The sequence below is a fragment of the Chaetodon auriga genome, chromosome 1 (assembly GCF_051107435.1).
Source record: "Chaetodon auriga isolate fChaAug3 chromosome 1, fChaAug3.hap1, whole genome shotgun sequence".
NCBI classification, from domain to species: Eukaryota; Metazoa; Chordata; class Actinopteri; order Chaetodontiformes; family Chaetodontidae; genus Chaetodon; species Chaetodon auriga.
The window spans coordinates 7,214,683-7,231,656 of NC_135074.1; the positions used below are offsets into that span (position 1 = coordinate 7,214,683).

The 16,974-nt window shown below is 41.4% G+C and overlaps 1 protein-coding gene across 1 annotated transcript in view; it reads left to right on the top strand.

The window, feature by feature from the left end:
• itfg1 (integrin alpha FG-GAP repeat containing 1) overlaps positions 1–16,974 on the top strand; it is a 139,963-nt gene that overhangs the window by 19,883 nt on the left and 103,106 nt on the right. Inside the window, exons 7-8 of the mRNA XM_076737129.1 lie at positions 5,600–5,649; positions 14,012–14,093. Of these exons, the coding sequence (XP_076593244.1) occupies positions 5,600–5,649; positions 14,012–14,093 (132 nt within the window). The remainder of the gene's footprint in view (positions 1–5,599; positions 5,650–14,011; positions 14,094–16,974) is intronic.

Below are 16,974 nucleotides of genomic sequence, written 5' to 3' on the forward strand. Positions count from 1 at the left end.
ACCACCAGTCACTTTCTGTGACTGTTGTCTGAACGTGAACAAGCTTGTTACAGTGCAGCAGTCAGTGTGGACTGTGCAATCAAAGTTCTGTTCAGCCAGTGCAACAGGCTGCAGATCTGTAGAGTGTACAAATGAAGAACTTGTAGAGCAAAAAAACTTTTTTGTTTTTTAAACTCAACCTGTCTTAAACTAAAAAACATTTACCAGCATACTCTCTCTCATGTGGTTACAGATGTTTTAATCGACATGAGGGAGATTGTATCTATTGATGCCGACATGTGTCCAGCAAACAGTGAACACCTGCCCTTACCAGTTCGTATTAAGCTCATCTGTGTCCTGATAGAAACAGCACAGAGCCAATCAAACTTTTCTACAGCACACTGATATTTGTCCCAACAGAAACAGCATGGAGAGCTACAGCACCTCCCCAGCTCTGCAGCACGCTGCGGTTTACCTTGTTGGGCTGTTTGTTTTCATATACTTGAGCTGTGGCAGTTGTTACTCTTAATACTCTGTTATTAGCAACAGACACACTTGCAATTATTCTGTTAGTGCCAAAGGACTGGCTGATTGTAGATGATTGGCTGGATCACAACCCGATGACAAAGAAATTCACACCCAGATGCACACTTAGATATTTAAATAATGTGTTGAAATCAGCCGTGCAGTGTGGGGGCGGGTGTTGCAGTGTTGATGCAGCCTGCTCATCATGCACTCGTTCATGTGGGTGTGACACTGTGCTTTTTCAAGTGTTATTTATCAGGAAGACACAATTTAACAAAACAGGAAAGTCTGTTTCAGTCAGAGAGTGTGTGAGAGCGGAGGAACGCAGAGGAAATCATCAATTGCCTCTCCGGCAATTAAAGGATTAGTATGATTTTGCTTTGTAGTGATTTGTTTTGTAAGCCTGTGTGTTTGTGTTCAGATGCACCGTGGAAACTGGATGGCCTTCGCATCTGGGGTCAGTCTCTCTCGTTCTCTGCCTCCCTTTGCCTCGTGTTTTTTGATGCCTAGGGTAGCCGCTGCTCTCACCTCTTACAGTTAGCATATCTTTAATTATCTGGTGACATGACATACCACTTAGAGCTCTGAATCCCTGTTGCTGTTACGCAACCCCACCCTCCCACACACAAACACATTTATATACCTCAATTATGTATGCACCTTCCCTGAGTGGTGGAGTCTGACAGCTCTATTAGCTTATGATTTGAATGTGTGCATGCGCTCACGTCGGTGATGTCGTTGCTGTTAGCCTAAAGGTGAAAAATTAAGCTCAATATGTGACACAGCATGCTGCGCAAGGAAGAACAAGCTTGGGGATTAATAGCAATGGAGTAGTTCCAGCCTGAGACGTTTTATTTTTAAATGATAATCTAAAATAATAAAGTAATATGTGATTCTCTGAGATAGAATTTGATGACAAATAATTACCTCAAATATAGACCGCTTATCAAAAGAAACAAAAAACATCAAAAGACACCGAGGCTTAAAAAGGCTTAACTGTAAATGAGAGAACACAGGAAATAGAGTGCCTTATAGAGTCTGTTTGTATGAGGATGTTGTGTTGACAGGTTTTCTGATATGATTGAGATTTAGGCAGTAGTCCAAATCACACCTTCAAAATATCCAATATTAGAATTTGCAGTGACCGCCAAAGTAAAGCCAAAGTTGGGATACGGCTGCATTTATTTTGTAAGAATCCACTCTGCCATTTTTCTGATGGCAGAGTGGATTCTAAGATCATGCAAATGAAATCATTTGAGATATTTTGGAAGGAATTATCAAGGCTACGAGGCTTATGTTTTAAGCCCTACTGACGGGTCACAGCACTACAGCAGCGTCGCTACTCCTCTGTTCTACTGAGCCGTGGCTTTAACAGGCTTTGATGGTCGTGTTGGTCACTTCCAATCGTACGGGTCTAACAGGATTACTGGTAGCTCATCGTGATACCAGCACGGCCTCAGCCTGTTGGATATCACCAGTGTGACCACACAATCACCTCTTCAGCAAAAGTCCTGCAGGTGTCCGCTGTTGTGGTCATGCTGAACTGCTGCCACTTCTGTAATTGTTGCTGAGTGGAGAAAAAGAAAAAGAAAAGGATTCATTCCCTTGTTTCAGTGGTAGACTCTCTTGCTTGCGTAGGGACTGTCTGGCCTGGGGATGACGTGCGGTTGGAGCACCTCCTCAATAGACTGAAGTGGTCACAAAATGGGCTCAGAGATCAGCAAGGACAGTTTATGCTGAGTCATAAAAGAGTCTTCCACTTTGCCAGACTCACGACAGACAGGGTTTTTGTAAAGATGCTGTTTTCCAACACATTCTCCTTCTTTTTCAAACCCTGGTCCCTACATGCAACCCAACTGCAGACAGTTAGGTTAGAGATTCAGGTTTGTTATGCTAATAGCAGCTAATGTGGCCTCTAACCCAGCAGAGATCAGGAGCGACTGACAGACAGTCTGGTAACCTCATTCTTTCTAACTCCACACCCCCAGATATTTCAAACTTGCAGTGACTTGTAGTGACATCACTTGAGGCAATTTATCAGACTTTGCGTGGCCCCATCTGTCACATTCACAGTGATATTATCTAAGACCTGTAAACAGGCTTTGATTTGCTGGGTCACTATTGGATAAATTCACTGGGGTAATGCTTCTGTTCCCAACTGCAACAATGAGGCTTTGTGAATTTATTAAAAGTCTAATTTGCACTGCTCCACCAAACTGACAGAAAAAATAAGATTTAAGAATCAGTAAATTATTCTGGACATTGAATAACAGTTCCTTTTTAATCTTGAATTATGAGGAAGTAATAATGTTTGAAAAGGCGTACAGTAGGTTTGAACATGCCCTCCACTTCCTTTTATTCTATTATTAAGAAAACTCCTAACAGAAGTGATTGAATGCTGAGTTGCAGGAATTAACCCAAAAGAAAACAGGGTACTACTTAATTACATAAAGATCTTTCACTTTGGTTGCACTCTGGTTCTGTTGTTTGATTCCTCTCTGCTGTGTTTTACTCTGTTCCTCTTTATAATATCTCTTTTGACTTGAATGGGTCTCTAAAAGGCCCTTGGTGGAACAGTAAAAGTCCCTGGAACTGTAAAATTGTGTTAAAGTGAGTGATGGTGGCAGCAGTTAGGTTTATATTGCTAGCTAGCAGCTCTTTATGAGACTGTGTAGAATACTTGCTGGCAGAGACTTTGGTGTAAGTGAGGGGCGGGTGGAGAACGAAAATGGACTGAAGAGGATTCTGTCAGAGGGATCGTATTAAAAAGCTTCTCAATCTGTACCTTTTCCCATTGACACACGCCTAAAAGTGCATTTCCTCTCGGGACAGATGGGAGAGCAGGGTCATATGTGGTGCAGTGGCGAGAATCAAACCATCTAAGGGAACGACAGGACGGTTTCGAGTCAGACTGGCATTCAGTAACAGACGAGAAGACAAATTAGTGGAGAGAAAAGACTTTGGCGGTTGTAACACTTGTGTGTAGAAAAAGAGGCGGCGGTGAGATGAGGAGCGAGGAAAGGAAGTGCCCCCAGAGCGAGAATGTTAAGTGTTTACAAGATGAGGATCTCTTCGTGCATCTCTCTGCTCCTCTGTCTACCCCATACCACTCTCACTGACACACCGCCATCGCACCTAATCAGCCAATCACGGCTGGATTCTGTCTAAGAGGTCTGATTGGCTGATTAACCAAGCTCATCAGCGCACCACCCGGTGTGACTACAAACACACACAGGCGAGCACATTCACAATGTGCAAATTACTGAGGGTGTCCTGAAGTGTGTGCGTGTGTGTGCGTGTGTGTGCACATATGCATAATCTATGCATGCATTTGTTATCTTCTTTGCATTTGTAAAATGTTTGCAGTCTGTGTGGGCAACATGGCTGCAAACCCACAAGTTTTACATATTGAAAGTTGTTTTACCACTTTAGAAATGGTTTAACGGTGCATTTGAGTCTTGAATATTATTTGAGATGGCTCCGTGTGTGTGTGTGTGTGTGTGTGTGTGTGTGTGTGTGTGTGTGTGTGTGTATGTGTGTGTGTGTGTGTGTGTGTGCGTGTGCGTGTGTGCGCTGGGCGGGCGTCGGTTGGTTGGTTGGTGTTTGCTCGGGTGTTAGGGGTGATAGTAACAAAGAAAATTACAGCTGTCTTTTGCTAAATTGTCCAACAGCTGTAGTCGGGTTTACAAAAATAACTATAATTTTTCCTGTGAGCAAACACAAAGGCACAGAGCCTCCAATTACAGTTTTGGGAATATAATAATTTCTATATAATATTCTAATTATCTAAGGAGCTGGCAATTAAACCACTCATTTATATACAATGTAATTAGCATCTGGTAGCAGTCTGTGTCATTAGAAAGTCCATCAAAACCTCAAACGTGTGTTGTGTAGATATATAGATAGATAAATGGATGGAGAGTTCCTTCACAGTGAGGAGTCATGGTGCAGTATTTGGTGACCGCTGCAGTACATGATACTTGCATATATCACGCATTGCATATAGATGATACAGGATGTCCACAGTAGCCTCTTCACTCATCTCCTATTCCATAATCATTTCTATTTTCCCATGCAGAGCACGGCAACACATGGAGTATAGCAGGCCCCTAAGGCAGATCAATGCCAATATTTATTTCATGTCCAATTACTAGGGCAGAACCGCAGTCCAGAGGATGCAGCGATGAAAGTCAACCTCCTCTCACAGAGAAGCACACAGAAACGGCATCAGACATACAGCCTGCAGCCTAAGCTTCAAGAGCAAGGAATATGAGTACAAGCGCAGGTTATAGGATTCCAATAGAGTGAGCTACAGGCATTACCAGGGGGTGAAGCCTCCAGAATGCTGAGTGAAATCCTGTTGCTTTCGGTGGGAGGTCCCCCTACTATCCCCTTTCCTTCCCTTCATCTGTTTTTCTGCTGCTGCTTTAAAAAGCCAATTCGTCTTCATCACTTTAGTAACTCCACCTATACTCTGTATTGAGCAGTCGCTGCCTGTCCGTACCAGAGTTCAAGAGAATGGTCAGAAGATACCGGAGTCAGCACCATTTATCTCTAACCAAGTCTTAACATATTGAGTACACACATTTTCTCCTCTATGTGAGTGTGAACATGGTAATGTTTCATTAGTTCTAATATTTACAAGTAGCACTGTACATTATACATGATGTTGACAGGTCTCGGTATTGGAATGTCAGTTGTCAGATTGTGTCAGTAGCAGTGGGCCAGATACCGAGACCCAGTTATTTCTTTGAGTGATTGCAAAGTAGAAGACAATATATTCATTAAATTACTATGTTTTTTTTTTTTTTTTAATCTTTTACCAAAACCGTATTTTGCCAGTGAAGAAGAAGCTCTTATTAACCTCAGTTCTAATTTGTATTCAGGATTCCTTTTCCTGTGTAAATGAGGCAACATTAGCTACCTGAGCTATTGCTGACTTTTTATTAATACGTTCTTTATTCATAAAGGTCCAGCTGGAACACAGTTTACATTTCCTTGCACCATGTTTGATCATGTGTAATTGCCCGATGAAGCAGTGTGTCAGGTAATGACTCGCGCCCTCCCTTCTGTCTCTCTGTCTTCCCCGCTACAGATTTGTTCCTGACAACTGAAGGACCTTCGTTTGAGACCTGGATCAGTAAGGTAATAAAGCCCTTTAAGACTTGTTTGCTTCTTCCTGTCTGTTCCAGAGTCCAGTTCAGTCAGGGCAGCCCCCTCACTCCTCTCTGTTATTTTTCATTTTGTGAATCAGAATTGAAGAGTGGTTTGCATTGTCTTCTCACAGCAAGAAGGACCTGGGTTTGAATCCACTGACAGTGATAAAATGACCACTTTCTAGCCTAAAGTAAAACAGCATTTCTCAATTTTTAAGAATTCTGCTTGGATTTAGAGTCACCTGGTCTCAACCATTGTTGGCCATTATCTGAGAACTGACAAAGCAAGTTTAATATGTTCGCCAAGAGGAAGACTATGAGTTCTCCCATTAAGTACAACCAAAAGTAAATGCTTAGTGAGCAGAGAGTGGTGACCCGTCCACCACCCCTCTGTTCATTTCCTTAATGCAACAAATGGATGTGCAAAGCTTTGATGGGCTTGGGGGCGCAGGATTGTTGGCATTGCTGCAAGACTAGTTAATATTCTGAGAGAGCAGAGAGGGGAGACCGTGGCTCTGGGGTTTTGTTGAAGGGGCCTATTTCAAATTCAGCAGGTCAAGGCACAAGCTGGACAGTAGTCTGTGTTATCGCAGAGAGGGGGAGGAGGAGAGGGGAAGGGGAGGCGGTAAAGAAGAAGGAGAGAGCAACAGAGAGAGATTGAAGGATTTAGCAGAGACAGGAGGCATGTGATGGTAGAGACTGAGCAGGAGCAAAACAGTACGAATAACCCAAAAACCAGTAGGAGGAGTGACGAGTGGTGGGGTTTTTGTTCAGGTGAGAGGAGGAATCAAGAGAACTTTCTGGCAAAACATGAAAATCATTAGGAATTTCTAATAGAATTTCAAACTCAGGATGATTGGGGATCACCTGAGAAGCTTATTATGTGTATGCAATGGTGCTTGCAAACCCTCTCCGCAGCACCAATTTAGCCATACTAAACAGAACACATATACCACACTTAGATCTACCGTGACTGGAACTGCTTCTCTTTGGTAAAGCATCTGATGTCAGATGGTAGAGATGATGATGATGATGATGATGATGATGATGATGATGATGATGATGATGATGATGATGCTTGTTTGGGGTCAGTCAGTCTAGCTGCTCACAGTAGAGGGTTGTTGCTCTGCAGCTTAATGATTTTATGTTGTAGGCTGTCAGGAACATCAACACATTAAATGATGTAGCAAACATGTTTATTTCTTTTTGTTTACTTTTCATGTCTGAAAACCTCTCACCAACTCACTCACTCACTCACTCACTCACTCACTCACTCACTCACTCACTCTGCAGCATATTCAGATGTCACAGCAGGTTTTCTTCTTACAGAAGAGGAACATGTTCAGTGTTTCCTCTCTCCAGTTGAGCTTCCACAGCGTTAATTTCACTTCCAATGATTTCACATTAGAAAGCAGAGAGCTGAGAAGCTGCTGCAGCTTGAGGTTCAGCTCTGAGAGCTTCTTGGTAATGTCCACCATGAAGGTCAAATCACACACACACTTGTTCTCACTGAGTTTCCACATCAGGTTTTCATTTCCATGAATTATTCCAGACAAACTGACACTTTGGAACGGTTTTACTTTTCTGGCAGCTCCACAGCACCAACAAGGCTCTCCTTGATGAATTCTCCTTCTGAACGAGCGTTTTAGCTGTTAGCTCGCTCACCACAAAACCTGCCTGCATAACACTGTTTCTGTCAGTCTGTGGTCTCATGACAGCTGCTTGTTGGGCATCCAAACTCTGCAGAAGAGTGTTGATTTTATCCAAGCGCATTTGTCCTCCAGCTTAGCATGTTTATAGCTGTAAAGATTCATGAGATTCAGCTTTTTCATCACTGCACAGACTAACTTAGACACACTGACTTGCCTTTTACTTCAAAAAAAAAAGAAGTTATTTTATCATTTCTCATGGAAAGTGCGGCACTCTCATCACTGTGCTTGGTTGGCATTCAGGGACCGCTCAGAAAAACGTACCAGTCTAGAATTTTATGTTATTTTCTTTATCACTGAAAAAATAATAATTTAAGTAATTGCTTTTTTGGAATTGGAGCTATATGTGACATATATATGACGAATTACCTGCAAAGCTAATGACACTCCCACCAGCCTCAGCTGTACTTTTTGTTTATTGCTGATATACAGTGCTAATATGCTAATGTTAGCATGCTAACATGGTGAAGTAACATGTTAAGCATATACCTGCAAATATTAGCATGCTAGTATTATCACTGTGTGCATGTTAACATGCTGACATTAGCCTTGTTTAATAGTTTTTGATTGTAGCAGTATTTAGCGTGCTTGCTATTTTGTCATGAACCACAGAACTTACTTGAATTAGAAAGGAATGAAATGTGTATCTGATGATTGTCTGTGTAATTTCATGCAGATGTGGATCCAGATGCAAACTAAGCATTTTCTATTATTGAAATCGCCTAACAAATGTTGAGGGTTCTGCAGCCTTGTCAGAGGGCTTGTTGTTTCATCTATAAGCCTTTGTTTATTTGCCGTAGAAAATGTGGAATTAGCACGTAAATGAAAATTAGAATGTGCTTTGCCTCAGTAAAAATAGGAAGTCATTTGACATCAAAGGTTTGTGTTATCTGTGTCGGGAAACAGAGATTATCGTCTTAAGCTCACAACAAGCCTGCTAGAAAATGTGTAATAATTCTGATAGTGGATCTAGACATCAGTCTCCATGGCTCTGTCTGAAGCCTTCTTGTGTTTGGCTTTGTGTCATTTGTTCACCGTAATTAATTCATCATTCAATCCTTTACGAGTTCTTCTCTTTGTAAGGAGGGTCAGCGTCTCATTCAGTGTATCTTGTCATTTTGCACAGCGTGCCAACTGCCAATTGATTGATAAAGCTTTATTGTTTGGTGAGGCGGATCTTTTCAACCCTGTTGGAACAGAGTGTGGAGCAGAGATTTTGGGAGCAAGACAAAGTGAACACACACACACACTCTGTGACAGACAGGGAGAGCTACGGCCTTCAAAATGAGGTCCTCTGCAGTATACCTGTATCACTCCATCTCATTCTCATCTTCAGAAAAGCCCAATCCTTTCCACATTCCACATTCTCTCTGCATTTTCTGCCGCTCACATCCACACACACTTGAATCCATTCAAGAATACCGCTCACCCCCAGGACACACAAGCAGACACACATCCTCGCACATATGTACGCAAACACACAAGGCCGAGCCGTTTCCCAGCATCCTCAGAGCGTTAGACCCCTGTTAATCCCACCACGGTCTTTGGTTCAATGCAGCTGCATCTACTGGTCACAGGCCAGCACACTTCTCTTTCTCCAGCTCTCTGTTTTAATTACTTTTCTCTTTTTTCTCTCGCCCTAAGTCTCCTTCCATCCGTCGCCATTCCTCTGTTTTCCTGCGATTATACAAGAGAAAGCAGTAACAGAGAGGAGGGAGGGAAGGGGCGGGAGGGCAATGAGGTTGTTTTCATTTCAGTTCATACTGTAAGTGATTTACTCACGCAGACCTCTGGTCACATGAATATACATATGAACATACAGCTGTGAGCTACAGAAGCACATCAGCATTTTCATATTCAGTGTCTTTCTTTATAGACTTTCATACAAAGAAATGCACGCGCTCAGATCAACCCACATGCTTTTAAGTACTTAATCCAAGCAACAGCCAAACAGAAATATTCTGAGTGTTTTCTGTACTAAGTAGGAAATATATGAGAGTCTCCCTAAACATACACAGCCAAGATGTCAATTTACATGGAGGAAAAAAATGGTTTGATAGTGTACATTTGAAATACTTTTTCCAAAGGAAGACAATGAAATGGATACATGCAAAATACCTGATTTCATGCTAATTAGGCTTTGCAATAAGTAATACAAGTGCACACACAGTTGTTGCATGCGCTTCTGCAGGCCTTACCTCATAGAGAGCAACAAAACATCTTGATTTTGCCTTGAAAAAATATTTCAATTCAGACGTTTCCTCTTGGAGATGATTTATTCTAGTTGTCCACTGGTTATGACAGTAATGCTTCTGTCTCTTTCCTCAATCCATCAGTTTAATTTCATGTGGCTTGTGCCTCATGCAGTCTGTTCCTCCCCATGAGATGTAACATACCCATGCAGTTTGGTATTTGTATCAGAGAATCCTATTTTACTGTCTTTCATGGTTTTTCATTTGAAATCAAGCCTGAATCCCACCAGCACACGTTTGACATCAGCATTCACATCAATTCTGCACTCTATAGGTTTATTTCATTGGTTTTAAGCATGTCACAAAATCTCCCAAGTGCTCCAGGATAGAGTCTCCTGCCATTCTTCATGCAGTAAAATGTGCTTTACTGCTACAGCTGTGCATATGTCATTCCACTGCAGCGTGAGGCGAGGTGCGTGTGTGTGTGTGTGTGTGTGTGTGTGTGTGTGTGTGTGTGTGTGTGTGTGTGTGTGTGTGTATGATGTGTGTGTTGGGAGTGATGTGAACAGAAGGGAAGAATAATAACAAGACCTGTAATCCTTTCATCTTCACACATCAATCAACTGTTCTCAAACTATCACACACACACACACACACACACACACACACACACACACAGACACAAACACAGAGTTTTAATCATGACATCTTGCAATCAGGCGGCCAGCACCAGTCAATCACACTGACTAAGATCTCATCCTCAACGCACAGAGAGTTAACACCCTGTCGCCGTGTGTGTGTGTGTGTGAGTGTGTGTGTGTGTGTGTGTAAGAGTGTGTGTGTGCGTGCGTGTGATTGGACGCTTTGATCTAATTGACATGAGTTAACTCTCCCTGCTTTTGAAGAGATCAGCTTCAAAGTGTTTCATTTTCTTTTGCACGGGTCAGTTGAACATACAGGCCTGCATTTAGAAAAGCAGAAAGGTATTACATCTATCTTACTATATTTCATTCACTTTGCTTTTTTTGCATAAATTATATGAGAAGTCACTTCAAAGCAACCAAGTATAATTTTATACTGCATTTATATAGCACTTTTCTAGTCTACCGACCACGGTCTACCAAGTGCTTCACCACGCATGCCACAATTATTTATATTTTGCCTTGTGCTGGTGGACTTTTTGGTGCATTTAAATCCCCAAAATAAGTGCCTCTACATTTCTGCCTCATCAGCATTTGAAGCATCAGACATGATGCAAATAATCTCTAAAAGCGCAATTTGTATGCTGTGAATAATTGAAACTGAATGTAATATTTGGCTTCATTTACTGATAGCCTGTGTCTGTACGATGCCCTCTAAAGCATGAAACAACTCATCTGCAGCCCTCCGCTGTCGCATTTCAAGAGACATCATGAGCTCAGTTTGAAGGCTTGGTAACCCAGTAGGATCCTGCAGTATTGCACATGCAGCACTTGTCAGAACGAATAAATGGTCATTTAACTATTAAATGTTTTGTCCATGTATCAAGTGGGCAATCATTTTTCTAGAGCTGGTCTACTGCAAATAACTACTGCTATAACCTCATTAGGATTTAGAGGGTTTCGTTCACAGTCAGCACTATTTCGGCTGTTTAATTTTCCTATTTAATGTGTTATTAGCAGAGACTGAAAATAAAATAAATGAATCCCTATGAAATTCAGAAATAATGACTCCATTCATTTAAAGTATCAGATTAAATGCAACTCATGCAGTGGCAATGTGCAAATGTGCAGAAACTTCTATATGCAGGCGTCAAGAACTGTTTAAGCCTTGAAGTAATAATCATACCATTCATTTTAGAAGTTTGTTGGTTAAGTTTATTTCCCCCAGGAAGAACCCACCTGGCTCCAGATCTCAAAAGCATTTACCAGTACTATGAATGTGACGTTCCAGTCCTTTGTGCCACAATCAAGGATTAGCAGTTGTGCAGAAGCCCCATTCAGGTGTCAAAGTATCGATGTACTAACTGACCTAAAGAAATCCTCGGGCCACTCTGTCGTAAATCTACAGGACAGTCACACTGGCAGCACTATTCTTTAGTCTCCTAATCTGAATTTCTCAGGGTGGAGTGGGAGTTTGTGAGTGCATGGCTGCCATTAGGATGATCAAGTGGGCACAGTTGTGCGGATGAATTAGGCCCACAACACCTCCAGAGGGACAAACAACATTTTCTGGCATTTCAGAAGTCCCCTTTCAAAAAACACTCATTATCTTATCTACCTGCCTACTCTATGCCATGCATAGGCTGCACAGTTTCAGCCCACAAAAGGCCCAGTAGGCCTCTTTCACAGAAGTAATTATAGAAAGTAATGATGGACTAACCTAAACATGCTGCAGCTGTTTCACAACATTACTTATTAATTATGTATGATATACCATTCTTATGTCAATTTTACAGTCACGTGTTTACTTTGGAAAAGTTTTTGTACAAACAAGGACTTCCCTCTTCCCTCATTAAATAGTAGTAGATGATGTCAGCATTTCATTCTTGTTGGGATTTCTCTCGACACAGAAAATCAATATCATGGAGGGTGTGTTGAATTACAATGTCAGTCGTGCAGGAATGGTGTGGCAGTAATCTGTCCGATGCTGTAATGTAGATAGTAAAAAAGGTGGGAGTTTATTCCTGTAAATGATGATGTGCGCCATTAACAAGCTGCAATGTTAAATATTGGTTTTCTTATTCATAGTTTTTCCCTGTTTCTTTTTCTTCATAATTTATACTGATACATTTCATTCAGAAGACGTGTAGAGGACTTCTTGCCTTTATTACCATGAAAGCGTTCCATTCATTTATGATGACTTTAAATCAAAACCGTATACGGCCCATGAGACTGGTTTATCCAGCCTGCGATGCAAAACAACTGCACGATAAAAACACATTGTTCCGAACAGTCCCTGAATGCAGCACACGTGTAGCTGTGATATCACGTCATTGCATCATGGCACCTCAACAAAAGTAGGTGTGGAGTGTCGCATTTTCCAGGAGAAATGAACCAAAAAAGACTTCTTTTTTTTTTTTTTTTTTTTTTTTTTTAATGGAAAGCCAGTGTGTCTAACCGATCTCAAGAGCCATTACAGTTGGAAACATGCTGAACTGGATGAGCTGTTAACGCTCTTCAACGGAGTTTGGACCACTCGAAACTACTCATCAAACAATACATGTATCAAATCATCATGTAAATGTGGAGCAGTTTATTCATTTGTACAATAACTGGCTTGTAGTAACGACAGTGTTTAACAGCTCGTACAGCCCCCACACATACCTGTACATAATGTATATGTAGCTCTCTCTGACTCAATCATTGTAACTCTCTACCCTCTTCTCATAAATCAGTAATGTTGGTATCAGCAGGCAACAGTTACCTTCTGCACAGAATCACATCTGCACACACACACACACACACACACACACACACACACACACACACACACACACACACACACACGCACACACTATGCTCCCCACTAGTATGCTCATCTCCACTTCCCCTCTTTTTTTCCCCCTTGCCCTCTGTAAAGGGCACCATGCACCGGTGGCAGCCGATGTGTGTCATAACAGTCACACCTGTTGTTTTCTATATAAGCGCATATATTAGCATCATGGAGATGCATGTAAATCTAAGATGATGGGTCACATCAGGATGTGCTGCAGCACTGCTTACCACCTGAAAATCAGCAATGCCTTGACTGCTTCCCCAGACACTTCAGTATGTCTGTGCAGTGAACTGGGAACATATGAGATATGGTATTTTTTTTTTTTTTTTGCTACTTTTTGACATTTTATAGATTTTATGATCAGCAAATAATTGTGTAAATAGATGACACTGATGATCATTTTACTGCAGTAAACTCTCCACTAGTCTAAGGGTGTCGGCCACCTGCATGTTAAACAGTACCAAATGAAGTGGATTTGAAATTGTGCTTTCCATTTTCAATGGGTTACATGAGCAATTTTAAGATGTGTGACAAACAGAATCTCAGATGTTGTCATTTATTATAAATGATTTGACTGCTGAGTGTTGGGGGTTATTTGGCACCAGCATCTGCTAGAATATATATGTATATATGCAGCACACAGCAACGAAATATGTACTTCTCATGCTTATGCACAAGCACAGATAAACCAAAACCATGCTTTGTGACTGCTTTTCTGTGCTCCATTAAAATGCCTGTGGCCTTTGGTCCTGTATGGACAAAGTACAGAGCTGTGATGTTGATTGCATACCTGTTCTCCATCTTACATCCATACAATGCATGAATTGTAAGCCATCGTAGACTTATTCTCGAAGAAAACAGCAGCCTCCAGTTGCAGTCTGCATGGGCATTTATTAAACTGCGTTATCCTCTCTCTTCCACTCTCTCTCTCTCTCTCTCTCTCGCTCTCTCTCTCTCTCTCTCTCTCTCTCAGGACGGAAACTTCACCAGAACTGAAATCATGCTAGCAGAACCATCATTCAAGACTGTGGGACAGTCCTCCTTTGTTGACTTTGGTGAGCATGACAGAGATTTGGCATTTGCTGTCATTTTTGACAAACCTAGTGTGTTTGTGTGTGATTGTGACAGAGTAACAGACAGATCCCTTTTAAACCTAGCACTGGCATGCACTGTGGGGATTTGGAGTGTAATTGGACAGACTGAAAACGTAAAAAATCAAAAACACAGAAAATCAGTGTGTAAACACACTCAAGATGCTTAGAAAACCTCTGAAAGTAGTCTGAGTTGTACTGGGCAGTAGTATACGGAAAAGTGGTTTGCCTCTATGTGTGGCAGATCCATTCCTCTCCTAAGTCCTTTTAGCTCCCTCTGCATTTGAAGCTGTGTAGCTTCAAAGGCTTCCAAATAGGACTGTCTGGTCTTTTCGCTTTGGCATTTTCACTACAGCTCCCTCATCACATAACTTTCTTTCTCTACACACACACACACACACACACACACACACACACACACACACACACACACACACACTACAAATGCTCACCCCTTAGCAGACAGGCTAATCTCCCGCGTGCACACACAGTTGCAGACACACACTCCCAACAGAACACACTCTGATACACACACTCAATCCTACATAGAGCCAGATTTTTCTGAACAGCTTATCCCCTTAAACAATCTTGGCCAGTAGTATTCATTGTTCAGCTTAGCTTTACATTTATCCGCAGCAAATCTCAGCTGGCTCTCTAATCTCCAGGCTGCAGCCTGTGCACCACAAAGTGGCCCCTGGTACTGCTACCACCTCAGCCAGGCGCGTGGCAGAATTGTGGTGGCCTCTTATGCTTGTTTGTGAATTTTTGATTAACAGCACAACAGTTGAATAAAATGACAAAAATCTGGATGTAAAGCTGAATGAATAATAATCCCCCTTCTCTCAGCCTCTGCTGCGAGATGGCCCTGAACAATGCACTGTACCTCCAGTTGCTATAATGTAGCTGGTCAGGTGCCAAAAGCAGAAGACTGCTTGTACTGAACAGCCCCCTGAGTAAAAAATGTGAATAAATGAGCACATGCTCCTCAGTTGGCTGTTCTAGGACAATAAAGAGATAAATAGCCCCTAAAGCCACGTCTAAGTTATTCTTAGCATTGAATTAAGACCATGTTACTTTTAATGATCAAAAATGATTGGATAATAACACATTGAATTCCCTTACAGCAAAAGTCAGCAAAATTAGGTAATATATGCAGCAATATCACACAAGTGACACGACAATATCTGTCTAATGTATGGAAACATAAGCTGACATCATAAGATTGGTCATAGCAGACCAAATAAAGGCTCGGTTATAATGAAAAGCGACACAATAAAATTCATCCGCGCGTCTTCCAAATATATGTGGCTGGAGAGGATTGGTGAAGAGATGCTTGTAAGGCTAGTTGGTGAATTGCTGCAGCTGACAAACTAACACACGGTCACAAAAGCCCTAATTTAGCAAGGAAGCTCAAGACAGGCACTTGCACCATCAGCTCTTGTCTCTTCACTGTATGCAAACCAAGCCTTTGATGTGAGCAGTTCATTGACAGAGAAGGGGTCCAAAAAAAATAAAAAAGTGACACAGCTATAAAGCTGCAATGGCTTCTAATGTTTTCAGCTTTGCAGATCGTTCCCTCAAAGGTCAGCACCAGCGCTGGGCATGTTACTTTCAAAATGCGGTATATTACTGGTTTCTTTAGTTTCTAATACATAACTAAACAATCTTACGCTCTGTGTGGAGTAATGCAGTACTGATTACACTACTTTTACATTACTTTCACCAAAATAGCCGCTGAAGCACAGCTGGCGTTATGTGTCACAGCTATGCAGCTGCCTGCAGCAGCTCTGTGCAGCCTCGCACCTCCAAACCATGAAGTGTTTATTTACAGTCCCAATAAAAAGCACTGAATAAATATATTTATCCATATTTTGCGATCTAGGAGGAGCAGAGCATGCTGTTCTCTGGACAGAGACAGACACACACACCTCTTTTGCTCCAAGCTATAGCGACAGCCCACATTCCCATCATGTATAGTAATAGTTGTTAAATCTGCTGTCTTATCTTTTCAGTTATGTTTAATGAGAATTGTCCTGTGTTGGGTGTTATTAATAAAGTGCTGACATTGTTGACAGTGACTAAACGCTAAATAGCTGGCAGTAAAACATTACATGATGTGTTAATTGTAATAATATTGCCAAAATCTGATTAATAAGTTCTTACATTACTTTGCTGCCAGCTTTTGTAATGCATTACCCCCAACACTGGTCAGTGCTGTCAGGACCATCTGCTGTTGGTCAGTAGCGAGAATTTGCGAGTCAGAGATCACCAAAATAAAGTCTACTGAGCAAATGCAGCAATTTCCTTGAAATGATTGTATTTGGCTCAAAATCTCACCCTTTAAAATGCTGATGTTACCTCTGAGTGTACTGGATTCAGCAAGGGAGCATATTTTTTTTCTTATGAATTCAACTGTTCATTCATAAGAGGAAGACTGTCTGACTTTTTATTTCCAAAATTCCAGTCTTTGCTAATCTTCAAGATTTTTATTCGATTCGCTTTCTGCGTCGAATGCCATTTCTCTACATTTAAAGCTTCTATTGAGGTTTTTGAATGAGGCTTCAAGTGTCATATTTTCTGACCTCGTCACCCCCCCCAAAAAAATATTGAAACTCCTCAAACAAAAGCCTCAATTTGAATAAAGCGATTCATTTGCTTAAACATCTTAAAGTCTTGAAATGCTTCCAAACTGATGTCTCTCTACAGTCATCAAGTCTTTATTGAGAATCGAGCCAATGCAGACACATAATATGATCTTTTTTCGAAATAGAGCGAAGTCATTTGCTATTATCGTGTTAGAGCCATAAGAAATTCCTTATTGTGGTTATATAAATGCCATTTATGG